This window comes from Mustela nigripes, chromosome 4 (assembly GCF_022355385.1).
Source record: "Mustela nigripes isolate SB6536 chromosome 4, MUSNIG.SB6536, whole genome shotgun sequence".
Lineage (NCBI taxonomy): Eukaryota > Metazoa > Chordata > Mammalia > Carnivora > Mustelidae > Mustela > Mustela nigripes.
Genome location: NC_081560.1, coordinates 117,722,115 through 117,737,386, shown reverse-complemented (window position 1 = coordinate 117,737,386; position 15,272 = coordinate 117,722,115). Strand labels below are relative to the sequence as shown.

Genomic DNA, 15,272 nt, shown 5'->3' with positions numbered 1-15,272 from the left:
GAGGGCTCTCTGAGATTGTGTTGGGAAATATGAAATAATATCTATCTATCATCTATCTATCTATCTATCTCTCCCCTTGGTTCCTGGCACAGAACTCTTAAAATCTTTGTAATTTCCCAAGTGATAAGAGCACTTAAAATGTCTTTTATTCTAATCTTTGTTCTTTGATCCTAGTTCCTAACACAGAGCTCTTAAATCCCTTGGAATTTCTTGTGGGACAGCAGGATGATTTGTTCTAATGAGGCAACACTTGGGGGTTCCAGGCTGGCTTCAAACTTCTTCCATTTCTAAAAAAAAATCAGTATTTTTCTATCGATGGCTTCCCGACCAGGCTTCGACTCCTCTTCCCTGGCCTGTAATTCCCTTCCAGGTCTGAGGCACACACGGTGATACCACATCAGGGTTTCCCAAGGGGGCATAATTTCTGTCAGATATTAGTAAGTATGGTGCTCAGATAAAATACCCCTGGTCAAATACCTTTGGGAAATTCTAGATTAAATGAAATGAGAAGGTGGCTTTTTTTTTTTTTTTAATAGAAATGTCTTTTAATAGGTCAATTATGACTGGAAACTCTTTAAATTCTAGGTAAAGCTGGGAGCATTTTGCAAACTGATGTGAAGACAGAACCCCTTCTCAAAGAGCTTATCAAGGAACTGGTGTTCCATTGAGCGCTTTCTGGGAAACACAAACCAAAGGACAGTGGTTCCTGCCCCTCACTATTGGTACCTGAACCCGGGCCTAACATGTCTTGGAATTTAGCCTTTCTGCCTAAGGAGACCTGGCTTCTGTCTGTGGCTTTCTGTGTGTACTGCCTATCCCTGACATCTGACAAATGACTACTCCTTGACCTTTGTCCTGTCTGGGCCACAAATCCTTCATCCTCTGGCTCTTTTCAAGACCTAACAACAGACCGTGTTTTGTGGACTCAACCCTGCCACTTTTTATCTTGTTGCCGCCTTACCTCCACAGCACAAAGATTCTCTCAGTCATTAGGGGAGCACGTATGCGTACAGTGTTCTTTCTAGATTCGATCACACGCTCCAGTTCTTTCTAGATTCGATCGCAGGGTGGGTGCGGGGTAGTGTTAGTAACATAAAGACACAACTCTTACTGGTCTATCTAAATATAGCGCCAATAAAACACAGCAGAGTTATGCTATGTGGACATTTATATCGTGTCAAGTCCGCTAGACACTCTTAGCACCCTGGCCCCAGATAGGGAGGAAATAAAAAAAAAAACTAATTGAAAGGCAAGGCAGTTAGATTTTATGTTAGGGGATGCCATTACTGGAGGCCTCCCACAATTTAAAACTCGCATAATCCAAGATTAATTTTCCATAAAACTGGAGAAGAAAGGCAGACATTTCTTGGCCGTCTGAAGAGGCCCGGCTGGAGCGAAAGCGTGGTTTCCAATCCCCCCAGCCTTCCCGCTGAAGCAGGAAGAGGTCTAAAGAGGTCTAAAGACCTCTGTGGTTGTTAATACCAAAAAAAAATTTTATTTCTCTTATTTCAGATGCTGCCCATCATGGGAGGATTTATGAATATGCTCGTGTGTGCTCTCTGAAATCTGCACAGCTCTTTAACACACCGTGACCGGGGTGTACTCAGGGGGCATCACTCACTGTCCCCCTCCATCTGCACGGCGATTTAATCTGTTAGGACATATGACTGCTATTGTTTTCCATGAGCCTCTCACGGTAGAAATTATCAGTCTGTCCTACAAATGGAAGCCAACTATTTCATCTGGTCTCACCCAAAGGAACCGGAATCTATGGGATGTTGGAACCATGGCTATCCTGAATTTAGTGAAAGGTATTTTACTCTCCAAAATGTCACCTAGATTTAGGGGATTTTCAAAGATAACTTTGAATCTACACAGTTCTTCTCTTTATGTGTCGATGTTAGAACTTTACCTCCCGTCCACCACGTGACGTTACTTGAAAATGATGGGCGCTATGTACCACCGACCTAGCATCTGCTACACCCTTCTCTCCTCCACACAAAACCCTACTTTATTCAGGTATCTACCCCTCACATGACCTAAGGAAGATGATCCTAACAGCAGTTCCAGGAATGAATCTTGATCCGTCTGGTTCATCGCGGCAGTCCCAGCCCCTCCGGCCAGTGAATGATGATGGGTTTCAGACTGGTCAGGTAACCTAATTCTGACCTATGATATACAAGGTAAAGTCAGTGGAGAGGGCTTGCGAAAGAATTCCTTGATTCTTAGAAAGAGACAGAAATAGAATGGTCCCTCTTCTCCCTGAGCACGTTGGTGGGTTTGGACGCGATTCCAACAGTTAGTGCATCTTGCCATCAACCCTCTGAGGAAGAGTGAAGAGAGCAGAGAAGGAGAATTCTAGATCCTTGAAGCTATGGCTCAGGTCTTGAACCGATCCTTCCTGCTGTCTCCTGTCCGACGTCTTCCTCTTAGATCACGTTTCGGTAAGCTTGGACTGGCATAACAGAATGCCATAGACCGCATGGTTTCAACAATAGAAATGTATCTCTCTTCCCTCCAAGAGTCTGGGAAATTCAAGATGAAGGCGCCCGGCAGTTGGGTTTCTGGTAAAGCCTCCCTTCCTGGTTGCACAGAGCCTGCTCTCCCCCACCTTCTCACCGTGCTCATACCACCTACCCTTGGTATGTGCGCAAGAAACCAGAACTCTCATCCTCATTCTGTAAGGCCACCAATCACCCCGGATCAGGATCCCACCCTTATGACCTCATTTAACCTTCATTACATCCTCAAAGCCCTATTTCCCAAATGTAATCCCACTGGAGATGAGGGCTTCAACACATGAATTTTGGAGGGATACAGTTCAGTCCATAGTACATAATGTAACAAATGACCTCATGTTGTCTAAACGAGTTTAAATTGGTTTTTGTTGCGTATTACTGAATACTCCCTAACAAATATTTCATATCTTACGAAGCCATACACGAAGGATAATGTCGAATTCATGACCTATAACACAAGCAGGTCAAGGGCTATTTTTTTCTCAGAACAAAGCGGTTTTAGAGTTAAAAATGGTTAATCCGTTGCTGTTACAGGATATTTCGTGAACTGCTGATTATACATATATGTGAGATCATGTTAACATAAACAGTCTAGCCCTGGGGGAGTTTTAAGTTATAAAAGAAATATTTTTCTAAGATCATGTGCTCGGATACAAAAACCATACCCCAAGCCGGTTCTATCACTCTAAAGTTCTGGCAGGCCAGGAGACGTTAGTTGGTGATTTTATCAAGCAAGACTTCTAACTAACGGCTTGGTGAAACCATCACTGCACCGTATAACACAACAACGAATTGAAATGACGAGCCCCTGCAAAGGAAGTCATTGTTTCCAATCATCACAGCGTATTCTTGAAAAGGCAGTTATCTTAGGGCTCGCTCTCATCCTGTGAAGGAGGAGATACTTTCTCCTTTATTCCTGAGATGAGCGTTATGTTTATTTTTGCAATTTGAATCTAATTTTAATAATGACCTTCAGCTAGAAGGGCGAAGTGTAGATTTTAGCCCATTCTAGGGAAGAGTTTATGAAACGTTTTAGCTGTTATTTTCATCCTATTGTACACACAGTAATTTTATGCAGTCTTCCGGAGGAAAATTAAATAAATAACATTATAGTGAAGTGAAGGATTTTCATAACATAGTAAAATTCACTTTTTATTTCTAGCCTGGGAAGTGGAAAGAGCAGCACTTAGCAAATTAAAAACAAAACAAAACAAAAACATAAACAAGGCCAAACAAACAGAAAACAAACTCCACCAAGCCACAAAGGAGGAGAGATACTTCTGCATATAGATGGACCCACATTAAAGCAACAGAAGTAGGGCCACTTTAAAAATCTTAAAACTTCTGACACTATGTTCACGGACTTGGTAATACAAACCATGTGGTAAATGATTTTTCTGAAAAACTTTGCTGGTTTCACTGTGTATTTTATTATTGGCCAAATGTGACATTAAATTTTATCCCCTGTGGCTTAGAGTTAAATGCTTGCTCTGTTCAGAATGGCAACACTCAATTAAACAGCATTTTTCATGATCTACACCCACCATTGTTACTGTATTTAAGGGAAATAATGGGGGTACTGACCTATATTGCGTTTCTTATTATCAATGGAGATGAAGCGTATGCAAGGATTACTGGTGATGTACTGCCCAGCCCAAGGGACATCAATCTTCGTGCCAGCTTCATAAAAGAGGCCCAGAGCGTAGCGAGAGGAGTAGCTCACAGACTCCAGTTGCCGCCTTTGGCATTCACTAATTACTGTGGAAGAAACAGTACAGGGCATTAAACTTGAAAATATCATCTTTCCTTTGAGTGCATCGAATATAAAAGTCCTCTAAACCAGGTCCAACAGGGCCCCTTAACTCTGTCTCACTCGCGATGGGTTTTTAAAGGTAGCGCCAAACAGCATCAGCTCTAATTTCTTTTGGCAATGATTACTGACCTTGGCACAATTGTTTTTAACCAAGCTGAAGGTCCAAACTCTTTAGAATGGCATTCGAGGCTCTCCAACTCTGGCACCAAGTTGCTTTTCCAGCTTTGGATCCCAGTTAGTACCCTGGGACTGTCTGGCGTCATTATACAGCCCAGATTCTGGGCACTTACTAGGTGTCCGAGTCCTTGCCACACACTTGATAAAGGCATTTCAGTCTGTTCTAACAACAGTTGAATAAAGTCAAGCATTTCTCGCAACTTCCACGCCGGGAGGCTAATGCACCATCCATGATGACCTCTTAAATTCTTCCATGTCATATAGGGATTTGTTTGTCGGTCATCTTTCTCGCAGTGGATTATAACAATTCCTTAAGCACGGTGACCACACCGTAGACATCTCTATTATAAGCCTCTACCCTACTCTGTTACACGCATCCCCAAAAATAAAAGGATAAGGGAATGAACAGAAAGGCAAACACAGACACGCAAAGTTAGTTAAAAATCAAGAGGTAAATCATCAATCCCCGAATGGAAAAAGACCAGGAAAGGAATTAGGCAGGTCTGGGTTCCAATTCTGATTCCACTATGTGACACTGGTCAAATTACTTGTTCTAGGGGCACCTGGGTGGCTCAGTGGGTTAAAGCCTCTGCCTTCAGCTCAGGCCATGATCCCAGGGTCCTGGGATCGAGCCCCGCATGGGGCTCTCTGTTCAGCAGGGAGCCTGCTTCCTCCTCTCTCTCTCTCTGCCTGCCTCTCTGCCTACATGTGATCTGTCAAATAAATAAATAAAATCTTTTTAAAAATTACTTGTTCTAAAGTAGTCTATAGTCTTCTTGTCTATAGGCAGCAGTAACAGTATGTCTTGAGGATCCCATCAAATAATGGGTAGCACAGTGGTTGGCATAGGACACATGTTCACCAAATAGCCACTTTTTCTATTATAGAGAAGAAAATATTTGTTCCAACTGGGATGGGGAAGGAGGTGATTTCCCTCCCTTCTCAGTCTCCATCTGTCTTCCTACTTGTCATGGAATTGCTTGTTCATATATGCACAGCTTTAAGAATCTGGGTTTCACAGAAGGCCACAATTCTATTCTGAAGACTTAGGCTGATTCAGTATATGAAACATATACAAACATATACATATATTTGTATATGAAACATATACAAATTTTTTGTGTAAATATAGAAAACTGTCCTAATCTATAACAGGAGGGATAGGCAGACCTAAGGGATGGGCAGTATTTTAGCTAAACCTTAGGGAAGTGGCTTGAAGAGGTAGGGAGAAGGTAAGAAGGTTATTCAATGAATTATTTAAGCACGCTAATAAACCTAAACATTACTACAGCATATTCTTGGTTCCAGAATATTTTTGGAACTAGGACCTCACAGGATCTTCACAAAAGCCTTGCAAATAAGGTGTATTTACCAACCTTATTTTCCATCCCTAGGAAGCCAATATTCAGAGAGGTTAATGAACTGACCCTGAGTCACACAGCTTCCAAGTGGTGTGGCCAATGAAACCAGAATTCCCGCACTGGAGTCACATATATATCCTCTTTATTCCGCGCTCTCCCCTCCTGAGCTGTAATCTGAGCTCCCAAAATGTGTTCTACGCAACTAACGAATCGTTGAACACTACACAAAAACTTACGATGTCCTATGTGTTGGTGAACGAAACATCATTAAATAAATAAATTTTTTAAAAAATGAACTTTGGCATTTCTTTGTCCTCTGACATGAACGATTATTTTGTACTCACTTAGAAGTAACGGCATCATCGTGCCCTCTAACCATCACTGTTTGCCTTATTAAAAGCCTGAACTACTTGATGAGCAAATGATCTGACACTGGCCTTATTATACTCCGCGTCTCTTGGGGTTCATTTTATTATTTAATTTGCTGCTACAGTTACGGCTTGATGTTACGCTCATTGCTTTCCGAGAAGGAGGAGGGGAAGGGTGAGATTCTTTATGGCAGTTGAGTACGCACTGTGTACTTGCAGGCTTATGGCTCTTTCTCTTTTTTTCAATTAAAAACCAAGCAACAAAACCGTGTCCTCAGCTGCCTCGCTCTTCTCTCTAACCCCAATTGAAGGGCCAACCAGGTTGACAACCAAGATGGGCTCATTTCACCAGATTTTAGACAAGCTTGCCAAGTGGCATACCCCACTGGGGGCCCTGTGAAGAGGTAACTGGTCAGTCTCTAGCCAGGCCCAGAAATTAACTGTAAACACCCTTGCCTGCTCCGGGACCCCCACGGTTCACTCCCAGGACAGGGGGGTAGGACTTCTGACAGGAAAAACCTCTGTTTCTGGACATGCGCACTTATGAAATAGTTCATTGTCAGGGCCTGGAAAGTTTTACAATTGTTGTGGAGCCTAACAAAATGGTGTCATTTTGTTTGAAAAATATTCTTCTGCAGAATGCTGAGGGGAGCATCATTAGATCCCAAATACAGGTTTTTGGCAGGAACAATGATAGGCTTTCTACTGTTACGTATTCGAAAGGGCCATATATCCCCCAAACAAGGCTTAGATAAAAATGTCAAATTTCAGTATGATCAGTCTTTACCTGGATTCACCATCATTAAATTCTGAACCAGCAGCGTTATCTAATTATACTGCATGGATGTGTGATGTGTGGATACAATGGGAGACAGAGAACAGGGAGAGAGAGAGAGAAAGACCTGAGCTGTACTCTTGAATAACATCAAGTCTTTGCATTTTCTTGTTTCACTTCTTTTTTTTTTTTAAAGATTTTATTTATTTATTTGACAGATAGAGATCACAAGGAGGCAGAGAAGCAGATAGAGAGACAGGAGAAAGCAGGCTCCCTGCTGAGCAGAGAGCCCGATGCGGGGCTCGATCCCAGGACCCTGACATCATGACCTGAGCTGAAGGCAGATGCTTAACCAACTGAGCTACCCAGGCGTCCGTCCCTATTTCCTCTATTTTTTTGGTATTCATTCATTCATTCATCGCCGACTTTATGCCAGGCACTGTTCTAGATATCAGAAGTTGAAGTCTGTGCTCTCATATAGCTCACATTCTAGTGGGGAAGAGGCCAGTTATAATCTGAGAAGCAAGTCAGTGGCATGTCAGCTGGTGAGAAGAACTATAAAGAAAAATGAAGCAGGATAAATGGAGAAACGTGACAGGTCTGGGTGGTCAGGCTGTCAGGGATCTATGTCTCCCTGGAGGATTTTATTCTGATTGACACGGGTAGTTACTGCTGGGTATGAGCCAAAGACAGGTAAGGACCCAGCCTCTGTTTCAGAGACTATCATTCTGGCTACAGATAAAGACTCCAAGAGAGGAAGTGGGGACAGCTATTGGAGTCACATTAGAATGGAGATAACAGAGAGGCGGGTCAGAAGCCGTTCCATCTTGGATGGGATATACGTGTGTGTGTGTGTATGTGTGTGTGTGTGTGTGTCTATCTGGGTGTGTATAAGTGCATTTACCTTATCTATTTTATACATGTGTATATGTATATACGTATATGCCACATATACACATATACATTTGTCAATACGTATCATGCAATTTTTAATTTTCATGCAGAAAAGTACGCCTTGATGAATGTTCCTACAAACAGACCAGTATAACCCCCAGCTAGATGAAGAAACAGAACATTACGAGAACCCCAGAAAGGAGTCCCTCAATACTAAGTTTGTGATATTTACAGATACTGTTCGGATGTAGCTGTAGTTCATTCCCCACTGCCGGGATAGTTCTGCTGCCCTTTCTTGACCCCCTCTGCTGTGGATGGCCATGGGGACTGCTTGCACTATTCGGCAACGACAAGTGTCACGTGAGGAACATAGTATGTGTTTCTCTCGGGTCTGTACCTAGTGCTGGGACTCCTAAACACGGGGTTCCTTTCCACTCAGCTTTCCCAGATCCTGCCAGATGTTTTCTGAAGCGATTGTGCCCATCTGCACTACCCGCCCTCACCACCCCCCTGCCCCCAACATGGACAGAAGTTCAGTGGCTCCCCGCCTTCCTCCCTAGTTGCTACTACCTATCTGCCTTCTTAATTTGGGGGTGTAATGACGTCACACTGTGCATTTATTTGCATTGCTAATGACTCATGTTTGGAAAACCTGCCTTGTTTATTTGGATATCCTTTGTAATCACCTGTTCAAATCTTTGCTCATTGTTCTTGGGTTGGCTGCCGTTTTCTTACTGCTATATAGGAGTTCTTTACATATTCTGGACAGGAGTCTTGTATGTGAGTTATAGGCTTTCTTCTCCATGGCCTGAATTTTTACTGTCTTAATCGTGTGATTTGATGAACAGAGTTTTAATTTAATTTAATTTTTTAAATATTTTATTTATTTATTTATTTGTCAGAGAGAAAGAGTGCACAAGCAGGCAGAGGCGGAGAGAGAAGCAGGCTCCCCACCGAGGAGCCTGATGCAGGACTCGATCCCAGGACCCCAGGACCATGACCCAAGCCAAAGGCAGTGGCCCAACTGACTGAGCCACCAGGCGTCCCCAAAGTTTTAATTTTAATACAATTTACCATTTTCCCCATCTGTAGTATTTTATTTATTTACTCTTTTTGAAAGCTTTATGTGTTTACCATGCATAGGGTTTTAGACATATTTGGAAGATAAAGCAGCCGTGATCCCTGTGGGCTGGCAAAGGTGGTATGAGGAAAAGAGATCAAATGGGGAATAGAAGGGACCCTACTTCTCACCTCCTCTAGCTAAACAAACAACAACTTTCTTATGCTCTAATTTTTGAAGTTATGATGTATAAATAAATCACTAGAGGGGCGCCTGTGTGGCTCAGTCAGTTAAGTGTCTGACTTTTAGTTTCAGCTTAGATATACCAGAGTCTTAAGATAAAGCCTCGCATTGGGTTCTGCATTTGACAGAGTCTACTTGTCCTTCTCCCTCTGCTCCTTTCCTTGTTCTCTCTCATTCATAAATAAAATTTTTTTAAAAGATTGTATTTATTTATTTGACAGAGAGAGAGAGAGAGACAACGAGGGAGGGAACACAAGCAGGTGAGTGAGAGAGGGAGAAGCAGTCTCCCCACAGAGCAGGGAGTCGGAAGCGGGGCTCGAACCCAGGACCCTGGGATCATGGTCAGAGCCAAAGGCAGATGCTTAACTGACGGAACCCCCCAGGGGCCCCAAACAAATAATTATTTTTAAAAACTCACTAGATTGTAAGCAAATTCAGGCAAGGGCCATGCCTCAGTAACTGTGTGTCCAGGCCCTCCCAACGATGACTGATATATTCAATAAATTATTAAATGAAGGCTAGTCATCCTTATCTTAGAATATTTGGATAGTACACAAGGCATAAATAGGTGAAAGGGGAAATAATCACCATAATCCTCCCTGTCTGGAGAAAAAGCAACTATTATTAACATGTTGGTTATTTTTTTCTTCAATATTTTCCTGGCTTTTTTCTTTAAACATGGTCGTGCTGATAGTATACATACTATTTTGCAATACTGCATTTTTGCTTACCTTAGGACAAAAAAATGTCATCGTAAACATGATTTTTAAAGCCCCCACAAAATGTGATGGAATGGACTTCATGTAATTGACTTAACACTTCTACTAAGGTTGGATATTTGTTTCCTCTTTTTTTTTTTTTTTGGGTCTATTATAATTAAAGCCGTCATGTGTATCTTTGTGCATTGATCTTTATCTGTGTTTTTGATCATTTCCTTAAGACGGAATATTGGAAGTGGAATTACTCTTACACTGATTTTCAGAAAGACTGTACCAGCTCATACTTTGGCTCGCAGAGTATGAAAGACCCATTTCCCCGTGTCCTTGCCCCTGTTAGGTATGATCTATTTTCTTCATAATTCAACAGGAAAACCAGATCTTATTTTGGTTTTAACATGTATTTCTGACATACTGATGAGACTAAACAGTCTTCATCTATGTATTTTCTCTTTTGCAAATAATTGATTCATGTTGTTTTGCTAACTGGTCTACTAGATTCTTCATGCTAATAAGTGGATTCTTACTAATGGGTGAGATATTACAGAGGTTCTCCATTTACTGTACATTATAAAAGTTTGCCTCAGTGCTGTTTACTTTCTTAGTATCATATACTATGATCTAATCATATGTATGTAGATAATCTGTCAGTTGTTTTCTCTCGCTCGCTTGCTCACTTGCATGTTTAAACATGGAGAGACCAGAACCAGGTTCGCACTGGTTATTCCTGCTTCCCCACACCCACCCCTGCCCTTCTCTGCTCTGCTATGGGCCCAGGGTTACTGCTGAATTCCCTTGAGCTCTGGTTTCTGGAAGGCTGTGGCCAATGAGAGGTATAGGCAGGAGGCGGACTACAGGGGGGAAGGAGACAGGTTGTACCATTGATTGCTTCTCTCCTTCCTGCCCTGCCAGGTGCTGGCAGAGGCTGAGCTCCTCTACCGCTAACGTTCCTTTCAGGCAGCTCTCCTTCTGTGGTTCCATCCCTCCTGGGGCATCAGACGCCATGTTTTCTTCCAGCTTCGGAGTAGCAATGGCTCCCTGTTGCCACTGTCCTGAGATGCCACAATATTCTTTGCTGGTGGCCTTACCCTTAAACACCGTTCTAAATGCCCTTTCCTTAAACTCCTTCAGCAAAAACCTTTTCACTTCATATTTCTTGCTGGGACCATGACTGAAACACTATTAAAGCATGCTTTCTTCTAGCAAAGCACTCTAAAAGCAAAGCATACTACATTCTCTTCTTGTGGATGGTAGACATCCACCTCTTAAAGCCAAATCCTTGGGCTCAGGAGTATATTGAGTGAGAATATCTTGTGGTCAAGAAGGTCTGTGTTTTCATAGGCAAACAAAGGACTGCTTTCCACTCTCTTTCTCGTAAACTAATGCTGACTTTTGGGCATGACAATAAATATTTCAATGTTAATAGCAGAACAGACATCTTTTAGCTCTCCCTTGGCGTTCATTATCAATTCATTATCAATATTGTAGTTCATGCTAAAATCCTGCTCAATTTGATGGCTGGTGTTCAAAGCCTTAACCCCCTAGAAGTTTTGGGGTTTATAGCCAATTATGGAGGATTGCTAATTTCCTGATTTGCCACTCAATATAAAGAATTTCAGCTCAGGGACAGTTGAAATCAAGAAATCAGAATTGTATTCTGAGTATTTAAGGGCTGCATGGAGGACACTAGCTGCTCCTGGTTTATTTATTATTGCTTTTTTTAATTTAATTTTTTAAAAAGATTTTATTTATTTATTTGACACAGAGAGAGAGAGGCAGCGCAAGTGGGGGTGTGGCAGGGAGAGGGAGAAGCAGACTTTCTGCTGAACAGGGAGCCCAGTGTGGAACTTGATCTCAGGACCCCGAGCTCATGACCTAAGCCAAACACAGTCACTTAACCAACTGAGCCACCCAGGCGCCCTTAAGTTTTCATTTTAATTCAAGGTGTACAATACAGTAATTCAGCATTTCCATTTTGCTTTTCTTATCTTTTATGTTGAATTCCAAGAAAGGTAAATTTTATGTGCCAGCTCAACTCCTAACATTAGGTTGGCTAGTCCTGTGGGTACCTGAAGCCAATAGCATTTTTGCCAGAGAAGCTGGTTCCTCTTTATTCAAAGTGGCTATAGAAACAGGGCCGAAAGACCCGTTTTCTGTAAATGGTTCTTCTAGTAGCCCAAGACAGAGTTTGAACTTTCACCATTCACGAGTCCTGCCTTTTGATGAAGAGCAACCCCGACTCGGCTCTCGTTTCACACCACCTGAAATAAACTGAATGTTCCCTTGGACTCTACAGGTGGAGAAGCCATGAAGCCTGGAAGCCCAGTTTCAAAAATAGTTTTGGCAAGTAATAAATCTCGGGTTTATTGGTGACAGACTTCAGCAGGTGTATAACAATGCGGGATTTCCCTGGGGAAATATTCCTCTTATTGGGAGAGCACCTCTGGAATCAGAAAAATTGGGATTTGAATTCTGGTTCTGACATTTATCCATGTGACCTTGGTCAAGTGAGCTAATCCCTCCAAGCTCCTGTTGCCTGGTGAAGGGAGAATAATAATGCTGCCTGCTTGAAAGGATTGTTAAGAAAATTAAATTAGGTGATAGTAAGTGCTCAGCAAAGTGCCAGCCACGTAATCATTGTACTGGAAAAACCCCACACCATCATTCTAGACTTGAAAAGCCTCAAGAGGTGCCTATGTGTGTATTAGACTTTAGAAAATCGTTTTTAAAAAGCCTTTAGAGGGATGCCTGGGTGGCTCAGTTGGTTGGACAACTGCCTTCAGCTCAGGTCATGATCCCGGAGTCCTGGGATCAAGTCCCGCATCAGGCTCCCAGCTCCACGGGGAGTCTGCTTCTCCCTCTGACCTTCTCCTCGCTCATGCTCTCTCTCACTTTCTCTCTCTCAAATAAATAAATAAAATCTTTAAAAAAAATTAAAAAAAAATTAAAAGCCTTTAGAGGTAACATCTTAATAGTTCAAGCATCTCAAGATATTACTAAGTTAATTAAGACAGCTCTCTGGCTAGTAAAATATAGTCCATATGCTTCGCCCATCAGAGTGGAGGGTCACAAACCAAAATTTTTCTGTGAAAAGTAAGTTGTAAAGATGCCAAAAGCATTTCAGACCAAAAAAAAATTTTTTTTAATAAACATAAATTGGGAAATTATTTAGCTAGCAAATTCAGGGTGCTGAATGTTTAAAGATTTATCTCTTTTTATACACATATAATGTATTATTTGCTTCAGGGGTACAGGTCTGTGAATCACCAGCCTTACACATGTCACAGCACTCACCACAGCACATAGCCTCCCCAGTGTCCATTGCCCTGACACCCCATCCCTTCCACCCTCCTCTCCTCCAGCAACATTTATCTCTTTTTTTTTTTAAGATTTTATTTATTTATTTGACAGAGAGAGAGATCACAAGTAAGCAGAGAGGCAGGCAGAGAGAAAGGAGGAAGCAGGCTCCCTGCTGAGCAGAGAACCTGATGCGGGGCTCCATCCCAGGACCCCCGAGATCATGGCCTGAGCTGAAGGCAGAGGCTTAACCCACTGAGCCACCCAGGAGCCCCACATTTATCTTTTGAGAGGAATGAAAACCCACACTCCGGGGGGTCCTTCCTGTAGTCCACCTGCCTGCGTCAGAGTTTTTAAGTCCGAATCCTATCTCACAATTGTATAAAAGCAAGAGGTACCAAAGAGATAGGTTTCTCTGTATTGTCCTTTTGCCATTTGGCAGAAAAAAAAAATTTTAAGAATGTTGTTTCTTTTTTTAAGATTTTAATCATTTATTTGAGAAAGAGAGAGAGAGCGCGAGAGAGCACGAGCAGGGGGAGGCGCAGAGAGAGAAGCAGACTCCTCCTCGCCCACTGAGTAGGCAGCCTGATGGGGGGCTCGATCCCCAGACTCTGGATCATGAGCTGAGCTGAAGACAGACACTTACCCAACTGAGCCACCTGGGCACCCCTGATAGAAATATTTGGACAAAAATTTAGGATGGAGCTGGTTTTACACCCATGTGCTCAGGAGACTGCTAATCATTACACAAATGCAAACTTCAGTGGGCACACTTCATCTAGTTAGGCAGAGCTAATTTTTGGACTCCTCAAAATGCATTCAAAAGCACAAGCATGTTAGGACAATTAGGTTCATATCTAAGAGAAGTTTGTCTTCATGTTTCCCCAGCTTTGGGGGACCCTAACAATCAAGGCATTAAGTGGAATCGAAGAGGGAAGAAAAGAACATAAAGATACCAGAAATTTCTAGAGTCTAATCATACTTAATTGATCCTGACTTGATGTTAGTTTGTTTCCAGTAAGGATAACAACAAACAAAAAGGTTTTTAGGAGCAAGTTCTCAGGCGCCCGCGATTAAACAGACAATCCTGGGCAGATTTCCGCTCCCTGCGCCCTCCCCATCTCTGAAATCATAGAAAGATGATCTGTCCGGGAAAAGAGACAACGTTTTTTGCCTGCTCTCTGCTTCTCCTGCCTTTCTGCAAGCCCCATCCCTGTGGCCTTTCAAAGAGACTATTCCGCTGTCTAGACAGGCCTGTAGTTGGCTTTCCATGAAGCCTCTGCCTTTCCCACAAGCGCACCGGCTCTGCTGCTTTCCAAACTCGAAGCCCACCCTTCCCTTTATCTGGATGGAGGGCCTGTGAAACCAAAATAAGAGTCCATTGTTTCTATAGCAACGAGTTCTAACAGTGGGATTAGAAAAATAAACATTTCTCCCTCCTGCGCTGGAGCTGTTTTCTGAAAGAATGAGGGGTCGTTTCCCTCTGGTGTGGTTTACTATAGGCCTACTGTGTGCCCACCCCTATGCCAGTCACTGTGAAACACCTCTTAACAACGTTGTAGAGTCTGGGGACAGGACGTGGGCTGAGACCGAAGATAATTTTACCCTGATTAGTAATTGTTTCATCCTCAGGAGGCTTCTTTTGGGATTTCAAAACAGAAAGGTAGCTGGCTTTCGTGTTGTCTTTGCGCAACGTATGCAGTAAGTCTAAAAACCACAAGAATAAGGCTGGAAAGCCTACCCTTATCTCCACGTGTTCTCAGCTTTTATACTACTATACCGTCATTCTTCTTGTAGGAAAGGCGCTGAGTTTCCGATGAGAGAGAACATGAAAAATATCACAGAATATCAGGCATATTTTTACAACCACTCTTCCCAGACTATCCATTTATGGCTTTACGTCCGTGCCATCCATGAGCAATACGGTCATTCTAAAATTCATGATAATAAAAACTGTATTACACGTCACCTCGTATTTTTATTAGATACCTATTTTTTATATTTATGGCCAGAGTGACTTAACACCGAGGCAATGACTTGGAGAATTAA

At 42.4% G+C, this 15,272-nt stretch overlaps 1 protein-coding gene across 1 annotated transcript in view; it reads right to left on the bottom strand.

Moving 5' to 3' along the window:
• Nucleotides 1-6,233, bottom strand: part of RNLS (renalase, FAD dependent amine oxidase) — a 55,496-nt gene extending 49,263 nt beyond the window's left edge. Inside the window, exons 1-2 of the mRNA XM_059397643.1 lie at nucleotides 6,215-6,233; nucleotides 4,104-4,277 (exon numbers count right to left, since the gene is read on the bottom strand). Coding sequence (XP_059253626.1) covers nucleotides 4,104-4,277; nucleotides 6,215-6,233 — 193 coding nt within the window. The remainder of the gene's footprint in view (nucleotides 1-4,103; nucleotides 4,278-6,214) is intronic.
• Between the last annotated feature and the right edge of the window lie 9,039 nt (nucleotides 6,234-15,272).